The 18222-nt window shown below is 36.2% G+C and overlaps 1 protein-coding gene across 1 annotated transcript; it reads right to left on the bottom strand.

The window, feature by feature from the left end:
• Positions 1 to 997: 997 nt before the first annotated feature.
• Positions 998 to 16146, bottom strand: LOC107733748 (adenylosuccinate synthetase isozyme 2). Its single transcript, XM_016545515.1, has 13 exons — positions 15798 to 16146; positions 10479 to 10581; positions 9563 to 9631; positions 9427 to 9477; positions 8162 to 8228; positions 6310 to 6417; positions 6022 to 6103; positions 5654 to 5780; positions 4760 to 4914; positions 3427 to 3551; positions 3239 to 3336; positions 3013 to 3162; positions 998 to 2591 (listed from the first exon to the last, which is right to left on the bottom strand). The coding sequence occupies exons 1-13, from the start codon at positions 16140 to 16142 to the stop codon at positions 2539 to 2541; spliced, it is 1533 nt and encodes a 510-aa protein (XP_016401001.1). The 5' UTR covers positions 16143 to 16146; the 3' UTR covers positions 998 to 2538.
• Between the last annotated feature and the right edge of the window lie 2076 nt (positions 16147 to 18222).

The raw sequence follows: 18222 nt of genomic DNA, 5'->3' as shown, positions 1-18222 counted from the left end.
ACCTGCAAAATGCTAAAAGCTAACTGTAAAAGATATAAAACATAGGGAAAAACACTTTCCTTTATTTAAAAGTAACCTATTTTTTTGTGTTAATAAAACGTTTGTGTATGTTTTTAATTAGTTCCTAGCCTTACAGTTAAATTTAACCTCAACTAGGCCATGCATATGATCACATTCACCAATAAGCCTAACATCTAAACTCACCGTAGAAATACGGGGGGGAATACAAGAAACATAATGTTATTATCATCTGAGAGTAATTGTGTAGGCGCATATGATCACATTCACCAATAAGCCTAACATCTAAACTCACCGTAGAAATACGGGGGGGAATACAAGAAACATGTTATTATCATCTGAGAGTAATTGTGTACTATCAGAAGTTATTGTCAAACGTAATTACGGAGCTCTTAAAAGCTGGAAATGTCACCGACCGTTCAACGTCTTTTTCAAAGTAAATGTCTCCCCCTGGTGGCGTGTTGTAGAACCTCGTATTTCCAAGACGAGGGCAGTTTCAGCGTACCTGTCCCGTTATCGATGACAAACAATGGCACAAACTACTGCTAAAAATGAACAGACACAAAAATGAAAGTTTCTCACTATATTACTTTATTGATGGGATTGTCGTGGCAGTTGTCTGCCATTAATCCAAGATAAATAGAGTGAGATTTGGTGCAAATTCCACTAGATGATCATGCACACCCATCAGTATCTATCACCAGCAAAGTGTACAGTAACTGTAAATTCAAGAGAATATGGCTTTGTGTTCTGTATATACATACACGAAAACCCAATCAGCAGCAATACAACACAGAAACAGTAAAGGATTTCTTAAACAGAAAAAGTTGTGTTTGTGCAAACATAGGCTACTGCTGTTTGAATGTTTCAACTGCCCTATTCTTGAACTTTAATAATAGAGCTATATTTAATTTGTTCAGCGGAAATGTGTTAATACAAGATAACTGATGTGTAATAGATGTTACTAAACAAACAAACAAACAGGTTACATCATTTATTCAGCAGCTGTGAGCAACAGAAAATGCAACGCATCACACCGTCATCAATCTGAAAAACAAAGAGTTATCATTCTGGGTCATTTACAAAGGCTCTTTATATCACAGCAGTCACTTGTCCATTAAGATAATTCTTTGGATGCATGAGCACTTTTGGCAAACGGCAATGACAATAATGCCCTCGAAAACTAAAAGAGGTTTATCAATTAAAATCCATAAAAGCGCAATCAGACGAAGAATTCGTTTTCAAGTTTCATTGTTCATCTGTATTAACAAGGCACACTTTATCCTATATTACTTATTTACTGGAAGGCGCAGTACTGAGGGTGAGACAAAACAGAAGAAGCAAATCTGGGTTTCTGAAACAACCCAGTCATATTTAAATAGACCAGCTCTGTTCAGATCATCTCTAACATTTAAAGGATCTGTAAATGTACTACTGAAGGTCAGAAAAGCAGACGGCCTCCTGCAGTCGCTGGCAACCACAGAAGTTCAAACATCAGTGCGTTTTACTGGCTAGACGGAGTCGTGCGTCCTGAGGTGGCGTCTGAATTCACATAATTGTCTTAAGGATCTATATTTTGACAATCTATATTGAAAGGCATGTTTACTGATATCTCATTACTGATCATTAAAGTGGCTTTAATATGCTTGTGGCATAAAGTTGTACAGTTGAACAATAAACATCTGAGGACTGTGCAAACATTTACATACATTCAGTGGAATCAAAACCCCGGCCTGTATAATAGTACATGCTTCTTGAGGCACATTATACTTATGTTTATTATATACTAGTTTTTGGAGCGAATTAAATAGATTTAAATTTAAAGTCGCTTTCAAAAAATATTTTATTCCTATTTTTGGAAAGCAGAAAACACCCACTGTAATCATATTACATTTTGAGGGTGTATTGTACATAATTCTTATTCAGAATCACTGAATCTTGAATCACATGAGTTGAGTGATTCACATTTATGCACCTGTCAAATAAACATTTAAATTTTCTTTTAAAAACCGTACGTTTAAATGAAGTTGACTTGAGTAAGTCAATTATACAGTCCATTTAAAACAAGGAGAAAGTGTGGTAGTACACATTGCATAACCGTTGATTCTTGTATGATAAAAGAAACAAAGAACATTAAACATAACATGTATAAGTAATCGTTTTACCCAATCTGTGTGAAAAACTGATATCTAACAACAATATACATCACTACTGATGCCTGACTGTTTGAAGTAGTAGCACATGTACAGCATATGGACTCAAGCTGGAGCAGATGAGAAACCGTTAAATGATTCCAAAAAGTAACTAGTTGAAAAGCCCTTTTTGATTTACCATAGGAGTGCTATTATATATGACAAATACTCCATTTCAAAGGGCTGTACGATGATCTGAGTGACACAAAATGATGTTCTTGCCATGGAGAAACTGAAGTGAGGTGGGAGAGGAAACATATGAGGCAACTATCCGTCCCCGAGTCCAGAGCGTAATCCAGCCAGTGCTACATGCAGGCCAAGCAGCCTCTTAAAAGAGCTGGATCATTGATTCCCGTGACTTCCCAACACCAATCCACTTCACTAAAGCAAAGACGGAAGAAGTCATTAGGATCACTGTAGTAAAACAACCCCACTGCATTTTAAACAATCTAAGACTTACATGAACAACTGAGTTAAAGTGATAGTCTACTCTCACCTTCATGTCATTCCAAACCTGTATGACCTTCTATCTTCTGCTAAACACATAAGATATTTTGAAAAATTTTGGTAAACAAACTTTTTGGTTACCATTGACTTCCCATGTTATTTTTTGTTCCATATTTTTGTCCATTTGGATGTCAATGCTAACCAAATCTTTTTGGTTGCCCACATTCTTCAATACATCTTCTTTTACATTCCACAGCAGAAAGAAAGTCATACAAGTTTTTGGAGCGATATGAAGGTGAGTAAATGACAGAATTTTCATTTTTGGAAGAACTACTATATCCCTTTAAAGTCTTACCAGGCACACCCAAGTGATCTTCGATGTAGCAGACATATTTCTGTGCATTTTCTGGAAGCTCATCAAAGATCCTGGCAGCAGATGTGTCTGTTTTCCAGCCTGGCAGAGTCTCGTACTGCACTTCAACCTTCTGTAACACCTCTTGGTTTGCTGGGAAACATGTCTGATATTTAACTACACTAGATTTTATTAAATCTACATGTGATATGGGAAATGTGCTGCTTACCTGGAAAATGTGGGATGATTTCACCATCTACTTTGTATGCCACACCAACTTTGATCTCAGGAAGCACATCTAAGATGTCAAGTTTGGTGAGAGCTATGCTAAACAGACATATAGAAGGATGCATATAAGAAAACAGTACTTTATAGAACACAGATACAGAAACCAAAGGAGATTATTTGAACACTCACGCTGTGAAGCCATTAATCATGTGGGCGTATTTGATAAGCATCAGATCCAGCCAACCACATCTCCTTTTGCGACCTGTGGTCACGCCCACTTCCTTGCCTCTCGACTGCAAGAGCTCTCCAAGTTCCTATGCATAAGTACAGTATGAATAAAGTGCAACATTTAATGACTTTGTGTATTTATGTGTACAGGTAAAATACGTTTAAACAGTCAAGCTTTTTTTATAATTGTAATAATTTTAGGAATGACTGTGTAACAAATATATAGAAAATATTTAGAAAAATAGACTCACCTGGTTTATTTACAGTAAAGTTTATTAATGTGTACCATCCCTATTTAATAAACTTAAAAAAAAAAAACAATATGATCTATATGATATAATAAGAGCTATATGGTCTACTATATTGGCAGAATTATTTGACAGTTTGAATTATGAAGTCTACAAAACTATTGTCTTGCCTAAAAAACATTCTTCCCACTAGATGGAGCCATTTTAAAACTGAACTCAAAGTGTAAGAACAATTTCTAGTTGAAGAAATATATTTGGACCCACTTTATATGATGTGTTTTAATATAATATGTACTGACATTTAAAATAATGATATGATACAATGCACTTATTGTCTACATACATGTTTTTATAATGTATTTATAATTAAAATACCTGCAGTAATTCTGCAATTAATTTCTGCAATATTTAATTAATATTACAGAAATTCTATAACATTTCTATCTATAATCACACTGTTGACCCCTTAACCTACCCTTAAACCTAACCATACCACAAAACCTGTCCCTAACCTTAACCTTATCCCACCTCAATAACAGCAAGTGTTTTGCAATGCAAAATGGAAACACTAAGTACACTGTACCTAACTTTTTTTTAATTATTATTAAAGACATTTGATTAAAATGTACTGCTATGTACAAGCGTGACCATACATTTTAACCAGATAGAAAAAAAAACCCTGAAAACTAGACCATTTAGACTTCATGTCTATCCCAGAAATTTATTAATTTCCATTGTAGAATCCTATTTCCGGGATTTCCTTGACTGTGGGAACCCTGCCATTATTTATTAAGTCACTGAAAAGCACATCATGAATAGGAAATCATAAATGTCTCACACATAATATATTCATTGTCATGTAGCGTGACAGATTACCGACTGCTCTGTTCCTTCAGCCTCATTTTTCCTGTTCAAATCTATCCATAACAATAATCGTGCTCGAATAAAGTCAGGGTCATTACTGCCAAAACATTCGAAATATAAACAGTAGCGAGAGCTCATCCAAACAATGCGGAAACAAAAGAGGAAGTTAAGCAGCTGCTTACGTTGTTCTGTTCTGCAGGGAAAGCTCCAATCCCAACCCTCGTGGTGTAGGCTTTGACAACTCCATAGACTTCCCCCACGTTCTGCGGCGGCATGCCCAGACCCGTACACACCCCTCCCACAGTGCAGTTTGAGGAAGTCACAAACGGATATGTCCCTAAACAAAAGCGTCACATCAGCGCTGCATGCTAGCGAAGTGTTAGCGAAGCTTTAGGCAATGTCAGTGCTATTTTCATTTTGTACAATAATAGACCTTTGCATCTGTCAACCCCTATAATTATTTGTAAAATGTTAGAGGTGCACAACACTGCTTAAAATCACATAACATAACCATAAAAATAAAATTATTAGGAACTGACATGTTTTACATAGTTAAGAATAAATTCAAGCAAAGTTAAATGTATTATAATGAACTAAAACAAAATGTAAAAAAAAAATCAAATGATGAAATATATTAAGAACATTTAAATGAATACATTTAATTGAACAAATAAAATAAAAAAGGGACTGAAGTGTTAGTAAAGCTGTAGAGAATGTAATGACAATGTTATTTTTATTATGTAGAGTAATAAGCATCTACATCTATCAATGTAAATGTATTTTTTTAAATACACTTCTTTCAATTCATAAATCATATAAACATAAAGAAATAGTAGAAACTACAATATTTTTTAACATGAAGAATAAATAAAATAATAGAGAATGTAGAATGTGTGAGACTGTATTATTGACTAATAGACTTATTGTTGTTGATACTTCACAGGATTTAACTACATGGGAGGACTTTCCCAGAAGTTCACAAATGGGAATCAGCTGGTTAGCACATTGCATAATCTTATGTTACACGTGGTCAGGGAATGGTATGTACTATGTGTTTCAGTGTATCCATTACTCACCAAAGTCAATGTCCAGCAAGGCAGCATTGGCACCTTCCACTAGAATCTTTTTTGGAGGGCCGTGTAGCGCCTCATACATAAAGAAGACTCCATCTCTCACCATGGACTTTATTCTGTCTATATACGTCTGAAAAAACAATCACTGTCAGAAAGTGCGGTAACCCTTGTTGTCTGTGTTGCACATTTGATATTATTGTTATGAATACAGTAATTAAATGCATTAAAAAGTTTTTTAAAAAGAACAGATATGTTGTGCATCTTTACCTCCTTTACTATAAATCTGACTCTTTTCCGAGTCTTATAAAATCTTGTAAACCTAACCTACGGTATTAACTGGTGTGAACTGGTGTGACATCTAAGCTTGTCACCTTGAGTTTCTCAAGTTCCCCATCCACATCAATCTCCAGTGAAGGGTACATAGACTTATACTGCGAGGCCAAATGTTTAAATCTGTGAAAAGAGACATGAGACTGCTCAGTTGACACTGTGATAGACGAGTAGCGTGATCATTTGCTCTTCCATTGTTTCTGTCGGATTAAGAACTGGATTAAGTGTTTTTACAGAAGGTGAAGTTTAACACACTCTATTGAATGTGACATGAATGGGTCAAATAGTTGAGTTGTCAAGCTCATTTGAACAGGTAAGCAGACCCTGACCTCTCTGAGAACTCCTGAAAGTCAGCCAGAAGGTCACATATCCTCAGGCCACTGCGAGCTGCTTTGGCTGAGTACACAGGGCCGATTCCTTTTTTAGTTGTTCCTAAACTAGGTGGTGAAACAGAAAGAAGGCGAGACTCGTGAGTGATATTCACATGCATTAGATACTTTTTTTTCCATGTTGGATTTATGGGTATGCTTTAATACAGGGGTCTGCAACCTTTTTCAGGGACCCCTAAGTGGATATAGACATAGAGAAGTGACCCTCTGTTACATACAATATTGTACAAAATTAAGTGTAATTTAGTTTATATACACTTTTTTTTAATCAACAAGGATGCTTTAAACTGATAAAAAGTGACAGTAAAGAAATTTATAATGTTACAAAAGATTTATATTTAAAAATGCTGCTCTTTTGAACTTTTTATTCATTAAAGAATCCTGAAAAATGTATGTTTTCAGAAAGATATTAAAGGGGTCATATGATGCGATTTCAAGTTTTCCTTTCTCTTTGGAGTGTTACAAGCTGATTGTGCATAGATAAGATCCCTGAAGTTGCAAAGACTAAAGTCTCAAAACCAAAGAGATATTCTTTATCAAAGTTAAGACTCTGCCACGCCCCCCTAAAACGGCTCATTAAGGAGGGGGCTTTGTAGAAAACGAAGCGTTTGAGAGAGGTGGGGCATAGAGGACCTACAATAATGTACAGTATTTGAAAAATAATGTGTTTTTTGAACATTAAAGCATGTCAACATATTCTGTTACACCAAATACACAAAATAATGATCTTTAAAAAAGCATCATATGACCCCTTTAAAGAGCACAACTTTAAGACAACTTCATTATTAATACTGATAACATAATTTTCTTCACCGATAATAATAAATGTTTCTTCAGCAAATCAGCATATTAAAATGATTTCCTCCTGTGACACTGAAGACTGGAGTAATGATGCTGAAAATTCAGCTTTGCACCACAGGAATAAATGACATTTATAATACATTTAAATAGAACATACTTATTTTAAACTGTAAAAACATTTCAAACTATTACTGTTTTCACTGTATTTATAATCAAATAAACGCCCTCTTGGTGAACATAAGAGACTATTTTCAAAAACATTTTAAAAAATTTTAAAAAAAACTGACAGACCCCAAGCTTTTGAACATCTAAAAGCCATTGAATTAATCATTGATTTTAGCAAATGGCTGCAATATAACAAAGAGTGAAAAATTTAAGGGGGTCTGAATACTTTCCGTACCCACTGTACATAATCATTTATTTGTACTCTACATTTTAATTTAACCTAATGTTTTAAATGTGAGATGGACTATGAAATATTCATCTGAACTTTAGCTTTTTAAATTTAATGCCAGACTTAGCCAATATTATATATAATACTTCATTTTTTTATATTTATAATAAAATATTTCTTTTTGCATATTTGCATAATTATTTATATTTATATATAAGTTATTTCACATTTCAAGAACTTGGGACCAAAAGGACTGTATCTACCCTCCAAGTCCAGACCATCGCATTTGTCAGTTATAAAGCAACTGACAAAATACACACTAAACCAGGGGTGTCCAAACTACGGCCCGTGGATGAATTTTAAATATAGGTAGAAGCATCCGGCCCCCCAGTGTTTCCACATCGTCGAATCCGGACCTCTTTAGGAAAAGTTTGGACACCCCTGCACTAAACAGTCAATTACTAAGATCAACCAGAGTGGTTAGAAAAGCCGCATGACTAAAGTTCATCTCTCAAAGCATTTTTTCTTTTGTTATGAACTCGTGTCATAACATGTTGCTAGCGTGTTGTATGAGTGTGCATAAAGCAGGGTTTTTACTTTTTGCCAGCTCGCTGTTGCCTCTCCTGTTCCTGGACTCCATCCACAGCTTGATGGAAATCAAACACTAGAGGCAGGAGAGTGTATACATTACAGTGAGACAACTCATCTGTCTGAGCTCTGAACCCAACATGCCAAAGCAGGTCACCATAACAACACTTGGGTTGACTACAATTGATCCTGTGTCCTTTCATTATAACGGCTCCTGCTGAGAATCTAGAATTACAACAATAGACTACAGGCATAATAATTCAAACACATACCATTATTAATTTTAAAGGACTCTTTGATTATATGACATTTGAGAGCAGTATCTGCCTACTTCAAATCTCAAAAGCAAAACATAAAAAAATTTTTTTTAAAACAGAGGGGTAAAAATGCATTGATGCATCAAAGAACATTTCAACACATTAATTTGATACTAATATTATGGATATTGAGCTATTATTGACAGCTAGATTTGCAGTTCCTGAAGGAAATAGCAGTGCTTGCAAGGCATCAAAAGAAGTTAAAGATTTAGTTTTAGGCTTACATTCCGTGTAAATAGAGTTGCTTTGCCGTTGTCATGACACTCAGTATGAATCTTTTTGATAAATATGGAGTCAAAGGGAGGTTTTCAGAAATCTATCATACATTCCATAAATAAAAAATCAATAGTTTTTTTTAATTAAATGAATACTTTTATTCAGCAAGGATGCATTAAATTGATCAAAACTGACAGTAAAGACATTTATAATGTTTCTATTTCTATTTTTTCTTATGTTAAAATTTCTATTTCAAATAAATGCTGTCCTTTTGAACATTCTATTCATCAAAGTATACTGAAATAATATCTCACACTTTCCACAAAAATATTAAGAAGCACAACCATTTTCAATAATAATAAGAATGTTTCATGAGCAGCAAATCAGAATATAAGTAATGGCTGCTGAAAATTCAGCTTTGCCATCACAGGAATAAATTATACTATTTAATATATTAAAATGATTTTAAATTGTAATAATATTTCACAATATACTGTTTTACTGTATTTTTGTTCAAACAAATTAAGAGAAAAACTGACCGCAAACTTTTGAATGGCAGTGTAAGTGTATTCAGCATATGTTTAAAAATAACCGTGAATCCAAAATAATCACTTAGTAAAGAATTACAATCAAATTAACTTTGTTTACACCCCTGTAAAGCCAAATTTTGCTGTGTTTGCAGCTGTGAATGTAATTTTGGCATATGATGGTGTTTATATGCCATGGGAGCCATCAGCCTACCGATGTGTGCCCGGTCAGAGATGATGAGCCTGTTCTCCCAGCCTTCCAGACCTGCAAGCAAACTCACTGTTAGACCCCTACCAATGCTCACTGAAACTCAATCATACAGCCCAAGGGCACAAACAGTTAAACAAACCTTTTCCTTTCCGCATATTCTTCTCAGCCTCCTCGAAGAGACCCGGCAGGTGAATAACTACACCATTACCTGCAATCAAATGAGGAGCTGTCAGTCATCACTGTCCAATTCAGGGCTTTAACCCTGAGAAAACTTAATCTTTACAACCTTTAAAGGCCAGTTTTAACCCTGAAGTCTTAAATAATGTGGTGTTAGAATGTTACAGTGAGTTGTTTAGCTACAGACAACCAATCACAAACTCATTAATATTCATGCACTTTGTACAGTCACAGAAACTTGTTTCTTGAGTCACGCTGTGATCAGTTTCAGTTGTGACAATACCACAGATGGACAAGAGTTTTAGCTTTTAGTTTTAATTACTTTTTCTTATTTGTAAGTCGCTTTGGATAAAAGCGTCTGCTAAATGACTAAAAGTAAAGTAAAGTAAAAGTGTGCTGAAATAAATGGAGCAAGAGGTAAAGATTTACCAATTTAAAGTCTGAAAAGCCCAAATGTGTCATTCCAGGTGTTGGAATGGATAGAAAGGGGTGTAATATTGAAGAAGAATCTTTAAAATCACTCAAATCAACTCTCAAACCCTGCAACACAGATTTCTGAAAGCTGTACAATCTAATGTACTATGAACATCAAGCATTTCCAATACATCATACTAATCTACAGTGCTGATATATGAATCAGAAGGCCAAAACTCAGTAATGACCATTAGCAAAATTGGATCTTTGCAAATAAAGTGCATAGATTGCACTCAGCTATATTAGTCTGGATTTGCTGGCCAACATCCAAACACTCTAACAGGAAGCTGTGGTGTTGTTTTCAAAGCACGGACTACTAGAAGATGCTGTACTGGTTGCATGAGAATGTGCACAACTCATATAAGACACTATCCAAATGGAGAGAGGGAATTAGACATACTCACCAATGAAGGCAGTGACCTTAGGGTTGATAATCCCACTGGGTAGAAGGTGGAAGTCATATTCCACTGAATCAACCACGACCGTGTGTCCTGCATTGTTGCCTCCCTACAGGAGAGAAGAAACACAAAGACTTTTCAATCCTTGAGAAGATACCATACAAATCTAGTAAAGTTCACACCAAAAATTCTGTCTTACCCATGTCGTCCAAAAAATGATGACTGACTGACTTCTGTGGAACATAAAAGATGTTTTGATAAATGCCTCCAATGTTCCAATGTTGTTTGGACCTCAGATATCATCTTTTGCATTCTACAGAAGTACGTACGTTTTGGGTGAACTATCCTAAGCATTACTATGTTATAGTACAGACATGCTTTGACATGCAGTTGTGAAATGGAAAATTTGAAGCATGTAAACAACACTGATTTTGGTTGTTAGGTGTGGATTTAATGTGAGAACAGCTCTATTGTTCAATTATACAAGATACAAGTAGGAATCCAAGTGGAATCCTTGTGGGGAAATTTGTTGTATCCTTCAGAATAGACTTTAACATGGTAAAATGCATTAAACGGAGCTAAAATGACTGCATTCTTATTTGTGGCTTAAAGCACAATGAAATTAACCTTATAAATGAATGTACAAAGGGTGAGGCATGAACATATTTCAGTTCTGCCTAGTTCCATTTGTTCCATTTTCATTTTATTTATCATTCCTTTAAGCTGTAAAATTACATAAAGAATGCCAACTTGATTCCTTCCTTGTTGACACGTGACCAAAGAGCAGGGAAACCATAGATTATGGAGCACACTTGGCCCGCCAACTGTTACCATCCTCAAGAATAATTAAGAGTCCTCTCATGTGTCCGAATTCAACATGGCGTCAATCAGTTCTGACCTCATGTCACATCTGAGGGAGTTCTCACAAAGTGTGTTCAATAAATCAGTCTTTAATCCGGCAAGGACCAGGGCAGAGCTATTTCAGGACAGGTCTACTTTGACCAGTTTAATAGTGTGTGTGGATGCCTCTCCTTTTTAGATCAATTTACGATGTTCTCATACCCATGGTGACCAAAAGCGTTGCTGGAGGCACTTAGCATTACTATTATAGGCTCCTATTACAAGGATGATTTGATTCAAAGGGCCCAGCCTGGGAGTTTTTTTTTTTTTTTCTTTAAACTTATACATCACATTGTTCTTAGCAGCATGCTGACACTTCAGAAACTTGGGATGTATTGGCTTCATGTAATGTGGTTTCATTTCACACAATTGGTGGTCCACCTTCAAATAATCTGTGGGATATCACACATTTACATTTAAGAATATAGAATGTATAGATTGTACATACTACTAAATTATTAATTTGTTCTGAACTGTGAAAAGGGTAATAAAACAGGTTTCATTTTGTTTCTTTTAATTTATACACTTAAAGAGAACAAACTTTCAATGACAAAAAGATTACTCTATTGGGAACAGAATGGATTGTGAAATATTAAAAAAAAGTTAATATCAACACAAATATTTGTTTGTTTTTTTCTTTGGAATATTTTGGACAATTAATCAGTGCACATTGTATTGAGATAAGTATATAGGGTCAATTTCGATTTCATGTTAACTTTAAAGCTAATTTGAATTGATACTGCATTTAGTTTTATAAGATGTGGGTTCTAGGGAAAATACATTTAGTTTGCATCAGAGAAAAACCCGAGTCATATTTTGAGTCAATAACCTGGAACATTTCTTTCATATGATGTTTGTCACATTTGCTCTCATGACTGTGTCTGGGGTTTTAGGCCGTGTTGGATGGCGTCCAGTGTTCCAAACCTGGCATGCTAAAAGTGGCTAGACTGAGTGATCTGCTCCACCGTCTGTTTGAAAAGGAACAAGGGGTTGAGGAAATAATACAGGGATTACTAGCAAAGTTACCACTTTATTACCCACAATGACACACCAGGCAGTTCATCAGCATTAAAAATGTAGCTGAAAAAGTACCAAACCAATTAGATGAACCAGATTGATTAAATATTGTTTTGTGTGGCGAGATAATGTTGTGATGTTCTATCTGGTTAGGTTTTTCAGAATAAAAAGTGTGTGCACATTTGTGAATGAGAGCAAGAGTATGCATGAGAAAAAAAAACTTTCGTATTTACTATTTTATTTGCATTTATAAGCATGTATCAAGTTTACAAGAAAGGACAGAGGCACTCAAACCTCTCTAGGATGATGAAAGAAAGATTCCAAGTCAGACAAGTTTCCCACTTTCTAAAGGTTTTAGAAATTGCACTCACAAAGGGCTAGTTCTAGCCAATCAACCAGTTTCAGACCTGAGCATAACTAGATAAAAAAACAGACATTTCCACGACTGTTTTTTCATTTCAATTTCTTATCTAAGTTTGTAATTCAAGCTTTAAATTTGCATGACCTTTCTGTTTCTGCAGCAAAACAGTCATTAAAGATGCACTCCCATTTTTCTTTATTTCTTTGTGTCATAGACTATACAGCAAAAAAAGCTTAAATTTTCATTCACCAATGCCTTTGTAAAAATGCATTATTCCCAGTCAGCCCCAATTCATTTAGTATATAAGGGGGGCACGGAGGTAAAGTGAGTACTATTCAGCAGATCATGTCAGCTCCCATGAGGTGGCCTGCTCCATGTAAAATAAAAAATAAACAATTAGTCTATGACTTCAGTCTTGAAACATGTCAAACTTACTATTCATTTCTTTGTGTAAAAAATAATACTGAGAAAAAAACAGAAATCAGCTGATGTAATCATACAATACTTCATATTATCAAATAAAGCATTTGGGACTTGAATAACACTGTGTTTAAAATGGCAGCACAATTATCAGCAAGCAACATACTTGGACTCACTGATAAACAAGCAGCTGCACATTACACAGTTAACATGACCACTGCAACACTGCAGTCAAGAGATTTCCACAGAGACTCAATTATCAAGTGGCCCCAAGGATTTATACATGCCTGACATTAATGGTCAAAATATTTTAAGTCTCTTAAATTACAACGGTTTAGTAGTAGATAATATATTATTTGAAGCAAACTGTGTCAATTGCAAAGTCAATATAGCAAATCTATCCAATTACAGACTTTATCTGTAAGAGCAACAGATGGCCTTTCATTCTTGTCAGACTTGGTGTTACAGTGGCAGACCAAGAAAGAAACGTAATACCAAAAGTATAGCTTGACTAAAGGATGTCTATTTGCACTCCTCTAGACGGTTACAGCTCACAAAGGTCTCAGTACGTTCCTGTATAACAGGTTAGACTGACGACAGCACCTGGTTGTCATAACAAATCTGTAGGCATTACTCTGAACGAGTTATGAAAGTGTGACCATATCAAACTTAAAACATTTAACAAGCTCACATACCTGAAAAACCATAAACAATAAGCAAGCCACAAAAAGCACACGATTATTACAACAATGTGAAGCAAACTGATTTGTTTTTCCAATATCTCACCTATAAAACAGATTAAACCACACAAAATTGGCTGACATGAGAAGAAGCAATAAAAAGAGGTTAGTCTGCAAATAAAATTTTAAGGGCATCTTAAAAAGAGGTCGCACTGTGTTAGATCATCTGATTTCTGGACTGACATATCAAATTGGTGTGACATGGAACAGCATGATGGTCTTTTTTCCATTCCATCTGCCTGTAAGGAAAACCAGTCAGACTGCTGAGTGCAGTGTTTTTATAAAAAGACTAACACTATCTGCTTTCTGTCCCATCCATTGCATAGTGCAACACCAAGTGTCTTATTTGAATGCAGTCACAATCTTGGCAGAATGCAAACTTCTTAGAAGAGAATCTTTGCAATGTGAACCTGTTATCAATGCATAGTGACAGGAGGCGTAAAGCAGCCTGCTATCACTGCTCTCTAAAACATAACACAACCACGGGTGCCATTTCCCCATTTGTCCCTAAAAGTTATCTCTTGACAAATCTAAACATTATGTTATATAGTTACATATGTGTAAACATTTAAAAATCAGCAGGTCTAATAGAATAGAATAGAATAGAATAGAAGCATTAACCCTACTTAGGGAGTTTCAAGAAAAACATGACATATATGTCATGCTTTTTGTTATATATGATACATATATTAATCATATCTAACAGTTTTACAGTACACGTTAAGTGAGAGCACAGCAGTGTCTGAAAGCCATGAGGCTGAAAAAGGGACACCTGTTTCTTTCTGACATGCAGTGTGAGATGTTGACACATGGAGCCATATACTAAGTAAACCTTTATTTAGTACCCTGAACAACTGCTTAACAATATATGTGTATTTTTTTAAGTATATACAAAAATATATACTTTGCCTGGAGCATTTTATATAATAAAACACAAAAAGCATTCCTTTAAAGATTTACTATAAACTTTCATCAATAAGAGCTATTTATCTAGCCAATTAAATATTTTAGAGAATATTAAATATTCTAAACATATCAAGAAAACTCACATTAACAATTGAAAATGTGTGTGTGTGTGTGTGTTCAATCTATAAAAACATTCTAGCAATTGTCGAAAGTATAAATGTAATTTTTTAAAAGTTGTAGGACATCACGTCTGAAGAATCAGTGAGCTGCAGGATTGTACACATTTATAACACATGGGCACATGAGACAACTGCGGAAAATCAAGTAGCTGGAGGTTAATGTTCAGTACTATTATCAACTATTATTTTAATTATTAACAATTACAACATCTGGTTTGACTGTAATACTCATAAATACAACACCTTCGGGCGTCATAGACTTCAAAGGAGTCCTGCGCCCGTGTTTACATCCTTTTCAAAACATCCCGGATACTTTCAACATTAGCTGATGTACTAAATGACATCTGGTAAGATTTAAGGCTACACTGGGCTGGCCTTAGGTCAAACATCACGCTGGCTTCAATATCACACAATTCAGTCAAGGTGACATTTGCAAACACACTACAGCGTACACTGCTAGCGAAGCTAAACCAGTACGCTGCATTATAATCGACGTCGCTCGCGTGCAGACAGCGTAGTTGATTGTAATGGAAGCGCGTAGATGCGCGCGCTGTAACGTCCGTTTCCGCTTAATAATACGCAGCTAACTGCTTACCAAGAACTGGCCTGCAAACAAGTCCTATAATCACATACTTCACAAGCATTCACAGCACTTAACATGCATTCACTACTCTCTGATCAGCCATGAATATTTCCTTACAAACAAGCTTGTGGATCATGTAGGTTACACAGCGCGTCATAACTACACAGCCCACCGGAGATATATTCACATATTCAAGCACTACAGTCCTCATAAACCAACCTGACATCTGCAGACCATGTCAGCGTCCTGGGCCAGCAGGTCCACCACCTTTCCTTTCCCTTCATCGCCCCACTGCGCTCCGAGCACCACGGTCACTTTGTTGCCCACACGCGGGCTTGTCACCCGGCTCGTCCTGTCCTCGCCGTGGGATCCTCTGTCCTGCGACTGTGCGTTCACGCTGTCTGACATGACCGTCTCTCCTCTGCTCTGCCTGCAGCTCCGCAATGCTCCTCTGACACAAGCACACCTGAGCAGACACAGAGGGCGGAGCACCAATTGCGTCCCTGCGCCTCCCCCTCCACACACACACACAGTCTGGTGCACTGTCCTTGTGGGGACTCCCATTGGCGTAATTATACTGTACAAACTGTATTTTCTACACCTAAACCTACCCCTCACAGAAAACTTTGTGCATTTTTATAATCTCAAAAAAAAAAATCATTCTGTATGATTTATAAGCTTCTGTACCCATGGGGACCTCAATTTAGGTCCCCACGGTGACACAAGTCCCCATGAGTTGGTGTGTACATTCAGGTTTAAGTCCCCGGCCCCGCCAGTATAGAAAAACGATAGACTGTAAAACCTGTACACACACGCGCGCACGCTACGGTTTAAGGAAGTGGCGTCTTTGTGCCTTTGACGTTTCCGTTAGTGGTCGAGCGCATTCAACACAATGGCGGGAGGCGCTTGATGCACAGTGGGATTGCGATAATTTATTTAATCCTCGTGAAATGTCAAAATTAAAATTAGGTCCTTGTTGTGTTTGTATGTGGGTTGGTAGGTTAATCAGGAGATTGTAGATAAAGTGTCAATGGTCCATTTGAGATATAGGTGGCGGTAATGCACTAATAAGTCTGCGATCCGCCGTAAAGCAAGAAGAAGAAGAAGAGGAGCAGGGAACGATGGCAGGAAATGACGGTAGCTCTAGTAGTGGTCAATTTAGGCAATCAGCTCCAGGAAAAGATCAAATATGTTATAACATGATCAAACATGCAGATGATAATATTCTTAAAGTAGTACTGGAGTTATTTAATAAGATATGGATAGAGGGGAGGATACCAAGATCATGGAAACATGCAATAATAATACCAGTAGCTAAGCCAGGAAAAGATGCATCAATTCTGCAACGTTATTAAAGAAACTAGATATTATGCAAGCTAAAGAACTAAGATTGGTGGAGCAGTTAAGACGACACCAATTGCAGCAATACAGGTGGAGTCCTCAGAAATGCCTCTACATTTAAGAAGAGAAAAACTAGCCATGGCATATTGGATTAATCTTCAGGGCCAAAGAGAGGATCATCCTGTAAGAGAAGTACTTAATGAAAGTTGGGAAACAGTAAATAAACCAGGTAAAGGATTTGCATGGAAAATTAAGAAATTGATCAATGAAACTGGAATAGAATCAAATAAATTTGCATCGGTAATAGTAACTCCTCCAATAGCACCTTGGTTATTAGAACAACCAGAAGATGACTTAAACGTACATAAAGAAATCAAGGGAATGGGGGAGGGGTTTAATTTAAAAGCGTATATTAAAGAATATATAAAAAGTATGCATTATTCATTTCTCCAAATTTACACAGATGGATCAAAGAACATAGAAACTGGAAGGACAGGTGCTGCATTTTTCATTCCAGAATTTCAGGTTTCCAGAGTGCTCAGGACCTCAGACTGGAACTAAGGTTTACCTTCCAACAAGACAATGACCCTAAGCACACAGCTAAAATAACGAAGGAGTGGCTTCACAACGACTCTGTGACTGTTCTTGAATGGCCCAGCCAGATCCCTGACTTAAACCCAATTGAGCATCTCTGGAGAGACCTAAAAATGGCTGTCCACCAACGTTTACCATCCCACCTGACAGAACTGGAGAGGATCTGCAAGGAGGAATGGCAGAGGATCGCCAAATCCAGGTGTGAAAAACTTGTTGGATCTTTCCCAAAAAGACTCATGGCTGTATTAGATCAAATGGGTGCTTCTACTAAATACTGAGCATTTTTCAGTTTTTCTTTTTTAATAAATTTGCAAAAATGTCAACAATTCTGTGTTTTTCTGTCAATATGGGGTGCTGTGTGTACATTAATGAGGAAAAAAAATTAACTTAAATGATTTTAGCAAATGGCTGCAATATAACAAAGAGTGAAAAATTTAAGGGGGTCTGAATACTTTCCGTACCCACTGTAAGTAGAAGGGAACAAGTCATTTTAACACATATACGAAAAGGACATTCAAACCTTAACCAAACACTATACATTATAGGGAAACATAATACTGGTCTATGTAATGTTTGTTTAACAGAGGACTCAGTGGAACACGTTATGATGATATGTACAGCATATGAAAGAGAAAGGGATCGACTTAAAGATGAATTACAATCCTTAGGAGTTAAAGAATTTTCATTAAGTAGTATTCTGAATGATGGG

The sequence above is a fragment of the Sinocyclocheilus rhinocerous genome, unplaced genomic scaffold (assembly GCF_001515625.1).
Source record: "Sinocyclocheilus rhinocerous isolate Xijiao unplaced genomic scaffold, SAMN03320098_v1.1 scaffold789, whole genome shotgun sequence".
NCBI classification, from domain to species: domain Eukaryota; kingdom Metazoa; phylum Chordata; class Actinopteri; order Cypriniformes; family Cyprinidae; genus Sinocyclocheilus; species Sinocyclocheilus rhinocerous.
Note: the sequence above shows the minus strand (reverse complement) of the source record. Positions and strands in the feature narration are given on the sequence as shown.